The 15,533-nt window shown below is 35.5% G+C and overlaps 1 protein-coding gene across 1 annotated transcript in view; it reads right to left on the bottom strand.

Annotated features, from left to right (window-relative positions):
• rg (A kinase anchor protein rugose) overlaps positions 1-15,533 on the bottom strand; it is a 1,380,990-nt gene that overhangs the window by 1,141,430 nt on the left and 224,027 nt on the right. Inside the window, exon 12 of the mRNA XM_090393458.1 lies at positions 9,912-9,974. Coding sequence (XP_090249584.1) covers positions 9,912-9,974 — 63 coding nt within the window. The remainder of the gene's footprint in view (positions 1-9,911; positions 9,975-15,533) is intronic.

Raw genomic sequence — 15,533 nt, 5'->3', positions numbered from 1 at the left:
TCATTTTATGCAAGAAACAATCACACTTGATCTCTTCTTACCTTTGATAATACTCAGATCTTCAGATACCAAAATCTCTCTTCTTGGGTTAACTTACTCCTCTATGCTTTCCAGGTACAAGCACATTACATCATAACCTCTTGTACTTCCAAAAAGACTAGGTCTCCTTTTCCCTCTCAAGATACCTATCACTTGTTATAGCATCTACCACTATATAAATCCACTCAATCTTAGAATGATACACCAAAAATCTTCTAAAAAATGCTTAATTCTATCCAGAGGCTGAAAAAGAGAAAGAGGGCTATCTGGTTAAGTGATGACCCAGATTCGTTACAATCACTTTTTCACAGACAAATGGTTTCTGCTTTATACAATATGTTTTGTATAGATATTTTCATAGCCACTATTCCACTGAACTAGCTACCACTGTTTCCCCATTTTCCCTTAAGCCTGTAATCATGTGAACAATTGCTGATTGTCCAGCTGCAAAACAAACTGCTCATTCTCCTGTTTTATTTCATCCCTCTGTTCTTTTCCTCACACTATTTTCTCCAAGGACTGCAATGTCCAGTAGTTAAAGAAACATATTAACATATGTTAATTGATACAGTACAGGATTTATTGAAGAAAAATACATTGGACTGTGGGGTAAAGGGGAAAGAAATGAACAAGGTGAATCCTGGCAGAATTTGAGAAGCAGAAAGGTTGTACATTATGAATAGTTTTTTTTAAAAAGAGAACTAGAAAAAGATGGACTTGGCAATCTCCAAATGGAGAGACAAGAAATGAAATTGATTTCATTCTAACAGATTGCAAAAGAATAATAAAAAATGTCCAAGTCATTGGGAAAACCATAAAAAATGCTCAAAACAGATAAATCCAGAAGAATTTAGAAAAAATGTGGAAGAAACCAATGGAAATTAAAAAAATTACATTGATTAAGATTTAACAAACTTTAATCATCAGTTAATGTACAGCAAAAAAAAAAAACCTCCTATGAACTTCCTCCTAAGATCAGGGAATGCCTATCAGCAAGAACGACAGAACTATTGAAGAAAAGAAGAATATTGAAAGATACAGGAAAAGACCATTTAAAATATAAAATTATTTGTAAACAACTGAGGCAGAACATCAAAGACGACTATAACATATATAGAATGACAAAATTGGCAGAAGCAGCTAGGCTCCGCAGTAACCTAAAAAAAGTAGAAAAAGAAATAAATCTAAAGCAACTACTACCGTCAGCCTCCATAGACAATCAAGGAAACAGACACATAAACATAGGTGAAATGGAAAAAATAATAAAATAGTTTTATGAGAACCTTTACTCATCTAAACAAGTAATCACAGCTCCAGTACCAGACGAAAATTTGGAAATACCATCTGTCCTACCTGAAGAAGTAAATATGGCTATCTATCCACCATATGAAAAATGAACGATCACCAGGAATTGACAGTATAAAATCTGATGAATTAAAAATGGATGGACAAATACTCTTTAAAGCTCTAGCAGAAAGATTTACCCAATATATACAATTAAGGAAAGTACCTACTGAATAGAAAACATCAAAGACCATAATTCTGCATAAAAAAGGTAATAAAGAAGACATCAGTAACTACAGATCCATCTGTCTATTAGCGCACACACACATAAAATATTCACCAGAGTCATCCTAAACAGAATACAAACCTCCATCAATGAAAATAGCTGCAAAGAACAGGCCAGTTTCAATAAAGGCTTTTTGACAATAGATCATATTCAAACTATTACTCAGCTAACAGATAGATGCAGAGAATACCAGATTCCACTTTGTCTTCTTTTTATAGATTTTAAAAGGAGACATCTGACACTGTTGAGCATAACACAGTATTCCAAGCTTTAATAGAACAAGGCATAGAAAAAGCATACAGCCAACTCATAAAAGATATCTACAAAAAAGGCACAACAAATATCACCTTTTCAATCACCCGATTAAAATTAATTTAAGTAGAGGAGTACATCAGGGTGATGTCTTATCACCTAATCTCTTCACATCTACTCTGGACAGCATCATTCAAAAAACTGACATGAAAGGTGGAATAAACATTGGTGGTGGAATGTTAAATATCCTATTATTCAGCAATGATATGGTGTTAATATCTCACTCACCCAAACTCTTAGAATCAACGCTGAATAACATAATTCTAGTAGTAAGACTTATACGTTGGTTAGACATAACTAGTAATTAGTTTACGGAATTAACAACGCATATAAATTATATTAATTAAAGGTAACTTTAATGAATAACTTCTATATTTCGGCAATGTCACATTGCCATCTTCGGGAACATAAAGATATGGTGTGTGCACTCAGGAACTAACACAAAGCAAATGAGGAAGAAAGCAAGAAACTAATATTGTTCCTAAGTCCTAATGGTGCCCTCTTGTGGGCTAATTTGGTAGTCTTGGCAGTTGGGCTGAAGTTCTCATAATGAAAGTCTCCCAAATTTGGAGCAGTTTCATGCACCCAAATTTGTTGAGGTTAGGAACGTTTTTTAGAGCTGCTGAAGATTCTTTGAATAATCTTTCGTATTTAATCTTGCTGTGATGGATTATTTTTGTTTTCTTCCAACGAATTTTATGGTGGGTATCTAAGGCATGGTCTGCCAGCCCAGAGCGGCTGTACTGGTGAAACCGGATGTAGTCTTGGTGTTCTGAAATCCTGATATTTGTTGTTCTGCCTGTTTGGCCAAAGTAGAACAAAGTAGGAAAATAATCCATCACAGCAAGTTTAAATACGAAAGATTATTCAAAGAATCTTCAGCAGCTCTAAAAAACGTTCCTAACTTCAACAAATTTGAGTGCATGAAACTGCCCCAAATTTGGAAGACTTTCATTATGAGAACTTCAGCCCAACTGTCAAGACTACCAAATTAGCCTGCAAGAGGGCACCATTAGGACTTTAGGAACAATATTAGTTTCTTGCTTTCTTCCTCATTTGCTTTGTGTTAGTTCCTGAGTGCACATACCATATCTTTATGTTCCCGAAGATGGCAATGTGACATTACCGAAATATAGAAGTTATTCATTAAAGTTGCCTTTAATTAATATACTTTATATGCGTTGTTAATTCCGTAAACTAATTACCAGCTGAATAACATAAGCCAAAACTGCCAAAAAATTGGATTGAAAATACATCCGGACAAAACAAGATGGATGAAAAACAAATACTGTAAAGATTATACAATCACTCTAGAATCCCACACTATCAAAAAGGTTGAAGATCACATCTACCTTTGAAATAGCAAGGAGAAAAAGAGCTGCTTGGATAGCCTTCAACAAAATAAAATCAACAATTACCAACCAAAACATAGATATAGAAATAAGAGCCCATCTTTTCAATAGTCACATCTTACCAGCATTAACTTATGGCAGTGAAACATGGAACACAACTTTAAAAGAAGAACAAAGCTTAATAACAACTCAACGTGCAATAGAAAGAATAATGTGCAATATAAACAAAATAGACCACATAAGACACATAGAAATCAGGAAGAAGTCTGGATTCACAGATGTAATAAAAGCAATCTACAACAGCAAAAGAAGATGGGCAGGACATCTCACCAGAATGAGAGACAACAGATGGACAGTCAGAGTTACAAACTGGTATCCAAGAGATACCAAAAGGAAACCTAGAAGACCAGCCTTAGGGTAGAAAGACCCAATGATTAAAAAAGTTGGAAGAAAATGGAGAAGAGAGGCCCAAGACAGGAATAACTGAACTCTTTACGACCAGCATTCATGGAGAAATCCTGACTGAAATCACAGATCCATCAAGGTAATCAAGGTAAAATTAACATATCTTAAACCACCTGCACACACACACACACACACACACACACACACACACACACACACACACACACACCACTACTGTGTCTCAGATTTTGTAGCTTCTTATATGTAGAGTTAGGAAGAGAATCTTATAGAAATGTGATCCATATAGTGTCATAAAAATGAAACAATATTTCTGTGTTTTCATAGGCTCAAAATATTTCAACCCTTCCCAATCCTCCAAATCCCTGTAGTTTGGTCATAAAACATACTAGAAAGACTTAGGATCACATTGCATCTGGGATGTGAAGAATGTTTATAAGAACTTCCTATTATCCAGACAAAATAGTTCCCCCCCCCTCCCCACCTAGAAGTGGCAGAATTTTTGTCAACATCACACATCAAAGGTTGGAAACCTATTGCACATTTCAATGATGTGAGGTGGAACAGCACATAATCTGAGAACTGCTGTACCAAACCATCAAGAATACAAAAAAAGGAGGTGGAGACCTCATATCAGATAATAAACATTATCTAACATCTATTAACTCTTTACAAATGATGTAGACTGCCATATGTATATTCATTTATAGATCTGATTACTTTCTCAATTTATATTCTAAATATTCAAGATTGGGATTATAAGTTAGCCATGGATATTTAAAAATTGATTTACATCATCATCACATTCCTGCCATGTACCCTCAAGGTGGTTTACAGGATACACTAGTACTACATGAAAAATTTACATAATTACTAACTTCCTATCTACAATTTTCCTCCAAATCAGTCTGTTACTTGTCAAGACTCCAACATTATCAGATCTTATATTTCTATCGTCTAAGGTACTTTGTACCGTACCAATCCACCTATATCTTGGTCTTCCTCTGGGTCGTTTTGCTGCCAACCTGGCAGAGAACACTTGTTTTGCTAATCTTTCCTCGCCCATTCTATTTAAGTGACCATACCACCTGAGATTAGTTCTGCTAACGCATTCCTGGATGCTGACAATGCAAGTTCTTTCCTAATAACCTCATTTTTAATATGATATTGCCATTGATGCCATCTGTTCACGCTCTAATCTTTCTCAGGAATCTCATATCTGCGGTCTCTAGTCTTTAGTCAAGTGTTTTACTTCTGACCCAGCTCTCAGATCCAGTTAAAACTGGTTAAAACTGGTTTGAACACTGTCTTGTATACAGCTAATGTAGTGTTCAGACTAATTTCTCTCTTATTCCATATCAATTTATTCAATTGACTTCCTACCATACCAGCTTTGTTGATTCTGTTGTCTATTTCCATATTTAATTTACCATCTTCACTAAAAATCGTGCCTAAGTAGCTGAAATGTTTTACTCGTTCCACAGAGCCTAAGTAGCTAAAATGTTTTACTCGTTCCACAGGTCCCCGTTCACAACACAGTTGACATTTTCAACAATTCTACCTATTTTCATTGTCTATGTCTTTTTAATGCTGACCATCATCATCATCATCAAATTCCTGCCATGTACCCTCAAGGGGTGTACAGGATATGACAGTACTGCATGAAAAAATTACATCATTACTAACTTGCTACCTACAATTTTCCTCCAAATCAGTCTGTTACTTGTCAAGACTCCAACATTATCAGATCTTATATTTCTATCGTCTAAGGCACTTTGTACCGTATCAATCCAACTATATCTTGGTCTTCCTCTGGGTCGTTTTCCTGCCAACCTAGCAGAGAACACTTGTTTTGCTAATCTTTCCTCTCCCATTCTATTTAAGTGACCATACCACCTGAGATTAGCTCTGCTAATGCATTCCTGGATGCTGACAATGTCAAGTTCTTTCCTAATATCCTCATTTTTAATATGATGCTGCCATTGATGCCATCTGTTCACGCCTCTAATCTTTCTCAGGACTCTTATATCTGCGGTCTCTAGTCTTTGGTCAAGTGTTTTACTTCTGACCCAGCTCTCAGATCCATAAGTTAAAACTGGTTTGAACACAGTCTTGTATACAGCTAATTTAGTGTTCCGACTAATTTCTTTCTTATTCCATATGAATTTATTCAATTGACTTCCCACCATACCAGCTTTGCTGAATCTGTTGTCTATTTCTATATTTAATTTACCATCTTCAGTAAAAATTGTGCCTAAGTAGCTGAAATGTTTTACTTGTTCCACAGGTTCTCCATTCACAACACAGTTGACATTTTCAATGATTCTGCCTATTTTTATTGTCTTTGTCTTTATATTGCTCACCTTCATACCATATCTATTACAACAGCTATTCAATTTAGTCAGAGAATCTTGCAGACTTGTAGCGGATTTATTTAGAAGTATAACATCATCCGCATAAAGCAAAGAGCTGACATTAACATCTCCAATAATACCTTCATAATGTGATCCATATAGATAATGAATAACAGAGGGGATAATGTACATCCTTGTCTCACACCAGATTTAACATTAAACCAACTTCCTGTACTTCCTTCAATTCTAACTGCTGACTTTCAACTCAAATAAAGACTAAGTATTACTTGATATAATGCCCCATTGACACAATACAACTGCAGCGTATTGAATAGCTTCTCTTTTGGCACCTTGTCATATGCCTTTTCCAAATCGACAAAACTTAAATACAACTCTTCGTTGTATTCCCATGCTTTCTCGACTATTTGTCGTAAAGTGAAGATCTGATCCTGACAGCCTCTATTTGGCCTGAATCCAGCTTGTACTTCACCAAGCTTTACTTCCACAATTCTTCTCAACCGTTTCTCAAGTATACTTGCATGTAATTCTCACATTCAGTTTTATTTCCCTTTCTATATATGGGTACTATGAGAGCTCTACTCCAATCATCGGGAATTCGTCCCTCTGTCCAGGCTTTCTGAACTATGCAGTGCAGCTACTGTAAGACTTTTATACCACCATACATCTGCATTTCTGGTCGAACATCATCTACTCCTGCTGCCTTTCCATGTTTCAAGCCTTTGATGGCTTTTTCTACTTCTAGTATGGATATGTATTCCTGACTGCATGCCTGATCAGTGTTTTTTATCACTGTGCTGTCATCACTGCTTGTTTCATTTAGCAGTTTTTCAAAGTAATTACTCCATACTTCAAGGATAGCTTTTTCTCCTGTTTTCATGTCACCTTTATCATCTCTAACTCCTTTTACAGCACTCTTTCCTCCATTCCTAAGCTTCTTCAACAACCTCCAGAATATTTTGCCACCTTCTTGATATTTATTTTCTATATTCTTGCCAAAGTCCTCCCATGACTTTTGTTTAGCTAGTTTTACACACTGTTTAGCTTTCTTACATTTGTTTCTGTATTCTGTAAGAGTAAAAGCTGACTTATTTGCCAGGAACTTTTGATATGCTTTCTTCTTTTCCTTCACTGCCTCTTTAACTTCCTGTGTCCACCAGGAAGTGCTGATTTTTTTATCCTTGCACACAACCTCACCACATGCCTCTCTGGCAGAATCAGTTAATGTTTTCTTCAGAATTTGCCACTGAATCTCCAAGGTTTGATTCCTGTTCTCAAACTCTTTCATTTTCTTTTCAATAATCTTTCTGTATTTTAGTCTAGAGTTCACATCTGAGAGCTGCTCAACTTTTATTCGCTTTAGAACTTTCTTACATGTTATTCTTTTCAATATGAAATTCAATTTTATCCTGCTCAAGACTAAATAGTGATCACTTCCAATTTCAAATCCTCTGTACACTCTGGTGTCCTGCACCATGGAGAAAACATCACTTTCAACAATAACATAGTCAATGAGATTTTTCTTATTCCTAGCCTCTTCTCTCCATGTGAATTTGTGCACATTTTTATGTTGGAACATAGTGTTAGTAATAACCAGTCCATGTCCTGAGCAGAAATCCAACAGATATTTGCTATTATTATTAGCTTTGCTCTTTTCTCCAAATTTTTCCAAAATATTTTTGTATGTCTCACAATCATTTCCTACTCTGCTATTTAGATCCCCAACAAGGACCAAATTTTTCTTTTTCATTGTGTTAGTTGCTTTTTCTAAAGCCTCAAAAAATTCCTCCACTTCTACCTTAGTAGAACCTTCTGTGGGACCATAGGCACAAATAAGTCTCTTTGTCCAGTTCCCCATTCTCATATTTGCCCACATTACTCTACTTGAGACTGACTGCCATTCAAGAAGATTAGCCTCGTATTTTGTGTTGAATACTATGGCTACTCCTTCTTTTCCTTGATTGTCATTGCCTGAATATAACATTTTGTATTTATTGCTCAGAAAGATCTCACCAGTTTTGGTCTTTTTTGTTTCAGTCACCCCTATTATGTCGATCTGGTACTTATCTAATTCCTCAGCTAGCTCCATTTCTTTGCCATTCAGGCTTCTTACGTTGATAGTACCGATCTTTAACTCTGGTGATGTCGAGTTGGGGTGTGTTTTCATATTTGTTCCAGTAGCTGACTTTTCGCTGTTCGCCCTGGTTCCCTGGCGAAAACAACGGGGGCCTTGTTTAACCGGGCGACGCCCCAGCATGCATGAAATTTTGTCATGTTGTACCATCATTTTTTATTTTGGTTTAACCAATAAGAATACAATTTGGTCGGCTAAACTCCAAATTGCCAGCCCATCCTCGTTCGTTCAGTATCAAAGTAGATACCCAACAGGGTGCACCACGAGAAGGTGAGGATTGGACATTAGGTCAGAAGCCCTGGTCGGTTCTCCGCATTCCTTTAAAGGCTATGTGGAGGTCTCCTCTCAGTTATACATCTTTGACCCTTAAGCACTGCTTTAATGCTGACCTTCATACCATAATCTATTACAACAGTTATTCAATTTAGTCAGGAAATCTTGCAGACTTGTAGCAGATTTATTTAGAAGTATAATATCATCTGCATAAAGCAAAGAGCTGACATTAACATCTCCAATTTTGATATCAGGTTTAATACCACTTTCCTTCATAATGTGATCCATATAGATAAAGAATAACACAGGAGATAATGTACATCCTTGTCTCACAACCATCTTCCTTACCTCCTTCAATCCTAATTGCTGAGTTACAACTCAAATAAAGACTAAGTATTGCTTGATATAATGCCCCATTGACACCATATAACTGTAGCATATTGAATAGCTTCTCTCTTGGCACCTTGTCATATGCCTTTTCCAGATTGACAAAACTTAAATACAGATCTCTGTTATATTCCAATGATTTTTCAACTATTTGTCGTAAAGTGAAGATCTGATCCTGATAGCCTCTATTTGGCCTGAATCCAGCTTGTTCTTCACCAAGCTTTTCTTCCACAATTCTTCTCAACCGTTTCTCAAGTTAAATCTTACCAAGAACACTCAGTAAGAAAATACCTCTCTAATTCTCACATTCAGTTTTATTTCCCTTTTTATATATGGGTACTATGAGAGCTCTACTCCAATAATTGGGAATTCGTCCCTCTGTCCAGGACTTCTGAACTATGCAGTGCAGCCACTTGTAAGACTTTTTTACCACAATACTTCAGCATTTCTGGTCGAATATCATCTATTCCTGCTGCTTTTCTGCATATCAAGCCTTTGATAGCTTTTTTCTACTTCAAGTATGAATATGTATTCCTAACTGTATGCCTGTTGAGTGTTTTTTTTACCACTATGCTATCACTGCTTGTTTCATTTAGCAATTTTTCGTAATTTCATTTAGCAATAACTTCCTGTGTTCACCATGGAGTTCTGATTTTTCTATCCTTGTAAACAAGCTCCCCACATGCCTCTCTGGCTGAATCAATCAGGGTTTTCTTCAAGGCTTGCCACTGAATCTCCAAGGTTTAGTTCCTGTTCTGAAACTCTTTCATTTTTTCTTCAATAATCTTTGTGTATTTTAGTCTATAGTTCACATCTGAGAGCTGCTCAACTTTTATTCGCTTTAAAACTTTCTTACATGTTGATTTACAAAATTGTCTTACGAAATTGATTTACATATTTTTTGAAGACTGATATCCAATACTTGCAAATCTGATTTATAAACAAGTCATTAAATTTGGTTGCAAAAGATCTTGCATATATAAAAAAGTGTGATGCTTTGTACAATTTTTTAATCCTTAATTTGTGTATAAAATATCTCTTAAGTTTACCTGAATCCCTCCTATGGAATTTAAAGTACTATGGATGGAATATGTTGTTATGGCTTTCACATCCTGAAATCAGAAAACATATATATAAAGAATAAAATCAGGTATCTTATAAGATTAATTATAATGAATGAATGAATCTGCTGTACCACAGTTTAACTTACTGTGCTAATTGTTTGAATTTTCTTTAATAATGCTATTTTTGTTTTTAGTGTTTGCAAGTCACTTTAATTAATAATCAATATCAGCACAATGCTTTCTAATGTGACCATAAATTAAAGATATTTGATTCAGTGTTGTTTTTCCTGTTTGCAAGTCACTTTAATAAATAATCAAAATTGGCACAATGGTTTCTAATGTGATCATAAATAAAGGATATTTGATTAACCTGGTGTTAGTAAGGTGGAGTGTCATAGTGTCATGGAGTGTCATGACAGTGAGTCATGCCTCGGTAAAGCTTCCCTCTCCCATAACCCGCTACTCAACACCACAGACAACAGGCTTTGCACACAAGCAAGTTCAGTGTGGGGCCCTACCTTTACCACTTTTGTAACATTTTCCCACTTTACTAGCACCGGGTTAAGTGTTGATAGTTGCAGAAAAGGGTCATTCTGAATGTTATTTTTCTTCTTCTTTTTTTTTTATTTTTTGTATAACAATAAGTGCTGGTATTCATTCTTTATTAGCAAGAAAATTATTAAATTAAAAAGATATGAAAAGAAAACTTGAAACAAATATTTACTGATATAGGTATTATTTCTGGAAAAATCTCATGTTACTATGCTAAGTAAATATCATCTATATGGTTGTTTAGCCTATTTTTGTTTAGGAGTACCCCTTTTTTATATAATGTCATTGACATTTTACTCAATTTTTAGGGCTTTACTGATGTTTTAAAGACAGATATATGGAAAATATATAGGAAGAATAATTCAGACATACCTTTGTAGGATGTTGCTGGTTGTCTTCTTATTCAGCGGCATCCGGTGTATGGCAATACACATTTATCTGCTGTTAAAGTATGACTGAAAGGAAGGGAGGTTGGAAAAGTGGGGAGAGAGATGTAGGAGAAATTTTGGTGAGGCAGGAGGTGTATGAATTTTAAACCTGGGTTCTTTAAAACTGGGTGGAGAATTTTTTGGGAGTGAGGTGAAAGACAGAAACTGTTGGGGAAGAAGGATATGATGGGATAACATCATGGGTGGAGTAACAGGGTGTGAGCCATTTTGATAGTGCATCGACTTCGGAGCTCGTGAGGAATGTGTAGGCTATGTCATGCCCGCTTGGTGTTTTTTCCTTTGGTGTATCTGTGTTATATTCTATTGGTCAGAGTCGTGATCTAATTTTTATGTTTTGGAGCTTCCAACTCTTGGAGATTATATAGGGGCAGTGGATGTTTATTGAGTTTTTGTCACATTTTATGGCTATCAGAAATGATAGCCATAAATGTGATAGTTGATATTCTAAACATTGTTTTGTTTTCCCATATGTCTATAATTATGGCTTTGTTGATTGTGGGCTTCTGTTGACAAAGCTATAATAATAGACATATGGGAAAATGAAACAATGTTTAGACTATCGGAATAAGAAGACAACCAGAACATCCTACAAAGGTATGTCCAAATTATTCTTCCTATATATTCTCCATATATCTGTCTTTAAAACATCAGTAATGCCCTAAAAATTGAGTAAAAATCCAATGATATTATAAAAAAGGAATACTCCTAAACAAAAATAGGCTAAATAGCCATGTGTAGTTCAGTGGATGTGGTGTTTGCACGCCACGGCGCTTGGCCACACGAAGGAAGACTTGGTTTCGAGTCTAGTCGGCGACTAGAGGAAATTTTTCTAAGCCTTTTTTCGACCGGTTCCCGAGTTAGTCGATCTCTGGCATGAGCAAGCGGGTTTTTCCTCCCGGAAACTCGAGAAAATCGACTGTAGAACCCACATTATTTTCAGACATTAAATATATTGTGTTAGGGTTAGGGACCACGAGATGGCGGCACATTTGAGCCATCTCTCTTCGCTGTGTACCGCTTAATTAGTGATAGCCTTGGGCCATCTATCTCTGATTGGTACCGGTGGAGTTTGAACTGTCCACTCAGTCTCCAAAAGTTAGATAGGGCTAAATGGCCTCGCCTACTCCCGTATACGGGAATAAAAAGGCGTTAGCTGATTTTTTTTTTTTTTAGCCATATAAATAATATTTATTTAAAAGTGTTTCTGGAACAAGAATAGCAATTTCAGTTTATTAAGCAATTTTTAATAAAAATTATTTATGTAGCAAATATAAAGAAGTTTTATATAGCAAATATCATAACAATAGACAGTGAAATATGTAACTATGTTCATTTGTCTACTAGGTGAGCATGTAAAAAATTAATGAATATTACAAATTTCTAAATGTACTGCATTAATGTATCACATGTCACTGTTAATAAATGTGCCAAATGTGTCATACCATTGTGTACTGTCCCAAAAAAGCACTACTCAATTTTATTTCACTATTAAATTTTAGTGCTAAAACTCATAACATTTCTCAGAATTGTAGTAAGTTAGAAGATGACAATCCAAACCAATGTAAGCACCAAACTGATACTACGTACCACCTATTATCTAAAGTGATAAAAAAAGAAATAACTGAATTGACTTCATCAATTCATCTCTATCCTGGCCTTCCTCTCTTGCCATTTTTACTTCACCTATTTTGGTAATCTTTTCTTTCTCAACTATCTTAGATTATGTCTACTTAAATATTAGATTAATTCTAATATTTTCCTTTTTAATACAGTTGTATTACTAATACTGCTGTTCACTCTCTAATCTGGAATTTACTATAGAGTAGAGTAGAGTACATTATCATAACTGAACTACTTAAAAAAACAACAACACTGAAAAGTAAAAAAAAAAATAATAATAATAATAATAATAAATAAACAATAATAAACATTTACTAAAATTATATAAATCAAGTGGATATTAAATCCAGCATTATTTCAAAGCCGAATGCAGAAACTATGAAAGTTTCATATAAAATTTGACCAGAGAGCTTACAGGAATACACTCGCTGGCATTTACGAGTTACCCTAACACGGACCTTATAGAAAACATGATTGCTTGCTCAACTGTCCATATATATTCGCCTCTATTGGTCCATTTTGATAAGGTTTCACTGGCCTAACAGTTGTTTTTAACTGGTTGGTTCTCCTCAGAGACTAGGCAGAAATCTTAAGAGAGCAAAAACTCTCATTCAGAAATAAATATATATTTTGCAATGAACAGCATGAATTTACTAAGGGAAGGTCATCTTCAAGTAACTTGCTCACATTTTATAATGACGAGATGGTTGAATTAGACAAGGGGAACACACCATGATACTCGTGACTTTGAGAAAGCTTTTGATGGGATTCAGCATGGAAGGCAGTAGCTTAAGTTGAAGGACATGGAATTGAATTATAAACTGAATAAGAATAAGAGAATGACTGACTGACAGATATCAAAAGGTGGCTGATGTGAATCTGCAAGATTTAAGGTGACCTGTGCTGTACTACAGGGATTAGTCCTTAGCCCATTGTTATTCAACCTCCACATTTATGCCACTGGGAAGGATTTATCAGATATATATCTTTGTTGATGATGCCAAGATAAGGAGTGTAATGTGGAATGTAACTGACATGCAGTACTTGCAGAATGATTTGAATAAACTTAAATTCTGGGCGTGTGAAAATAGTTGTCAGTTCAATGTCAGTAAATGTAAAGTTATGCACTTTGGTGTAATGAGATATCCAATAGCATATTATATTGGCTGGATTATGCTAGGGAAATAACACATCAGTAACAATTACATCACCACAGCCACCAAAGCATTATAAATATCATGATGAACAGAACAAAATTGATTTCCTTTGATAACAATGCACATCATCATCAAATTCCTAACATGAACCCTCAAGGGGTGTACAGGATATGATAGTACTACATGAAAAATTTACATAATTACTAACTTCCTATCTACAATTTTCCTCCAAATCAGTCTATTACTTGTCAAGACTCCAATATTATCACTATCAGATCTTATATTTCTATCGTCTAAGGCACACTGTACCGTATCAATCCACCTATATCTTGGTCTTCCTCTGGATCGTTTTCCTACCAACCTGGCAGAGAACACTTGTTTTGCTAATCATTCCTTGCCCATTCTGTTTAAGTGACCATACCACCTGAGATTAGCTCTGCTAATGCATTCCTGGATACTGACAATGTCAAATTCTTTCCTAATATCCACTTTTTGAATATGATATTGCCATTGATGCTATCTGTTCATGCCTCTAATCTTTCTCAGGAATCTCATATCTGCGGTCTCTAGTCTTTGGTCAAATGTTTTACTTCTGACTCAGTTCTCAGATCCATAAGTTAAAACTGGTTTGAACACTGCCTTGTATACAGCTAATTTCGTGTTCTGACAAATTTCTCTCTTATTCCATACGAATTTATTCAATTGACTTCCTACCATACCAGCTTTGCTGATTCTGTTGTCTATTTCCATATTTAATTTATCATCTTCACTAAAAATCGTGCCTAAGTAGCTGAAATGTTTTACTTGTTCCACAGGTTCTCTATTCAAAACACAGTTGACATTTTCAACAATTCTACCTATTTTCATTGTCTTTGTCTTTTTAATGCTGACCTTCATACAATATCTATTACAACAGTTATTCAATTTAATCAGGGAATCTTGCAAACTTGTAGCGGATTTATTTAGAAGTATAACATCGTCCACATAAAGCAAAGAGCTGACATTAACATCTCCAATTTTGATATCATGTTTAATACCATTTTCCTTCATAATGTGATACATATAGATAATGAATAACAGAGGGGATAATGTACATCCTTGTCTCACCAGATTTAACATTAAACCATCTTCCTGTACATCTTTCAATTCTAACTGCCGATATAATGCCCCAATGACACCATATAACTGTAGCGTACTGAATAGCTTCTCTCTTGGCACCTTGTCATATGCCTTTTCCAGATCAACAAAACTTAAATACAGATCTCTGTTATATTCCAATGCTTTCTCGACTATTTGTCGTAAAGTGAAGATCTAATCGTGACAACCTCTTTGGCCTGAATCCAGCTTGTTCTTCACCAAGCTTTTCTTCCACAATTCTTCTCAACCATTTCTCAAGTATACTTATCGAGTATACCCAAATCACTCTACTTGACAATGCCGGCCATTCAAGAAGATTAACCTCATATTTTGTGTTGAATACTATGGCTACTCCTTCTTTTCCTTGATTGTCACTGCCTGAATATAACATTTTGTATTTATTGCTCAGAAAGATCTCACCAGTTTTTGTCTTTTTTGTTTCAGTCACCCTATTATGTCGATCTTATACTTATCTAATTCCTCAGCTAGCTCCATTTCTTTGCCATTCAGGCTTCTTATGTTGATAGTACTGATCTTTAATTCTGGTGATGTCAAGTTGGGGTGTGTTTTCAGATCTGTTCCAGTTGCTAACTTTTCGCTGTTCGACCTGGTTCCCTGGCGAAAACAACGGGGGGGGGGGGCTTGTTTAACTGGGCTACACCCCAGCTGGCATGAAATTTTGTCATGTTGTA

This window comes from Typopeltis vanoorti, chromosome 5 (assembly GCF_054136105.1).
Source record: "Typopeltis vanoorti isolate ZY-2024b chromosome 5, IOZ_Tvanoo_1.0, whole genome shotgun sequence".
Taxonomy (NCBI): Eukaryota; Metazoa; Arthropoda; class Arachnida; order Uropygi; family Thelyphonidae; genus Typopeltis; species Typopeltis vanoorti.
The sequence above is the reverse complement of the archived record's forward strand: the minus strand, read 5'-3'. Positions and strand labels throughout refer to the sequence as shown.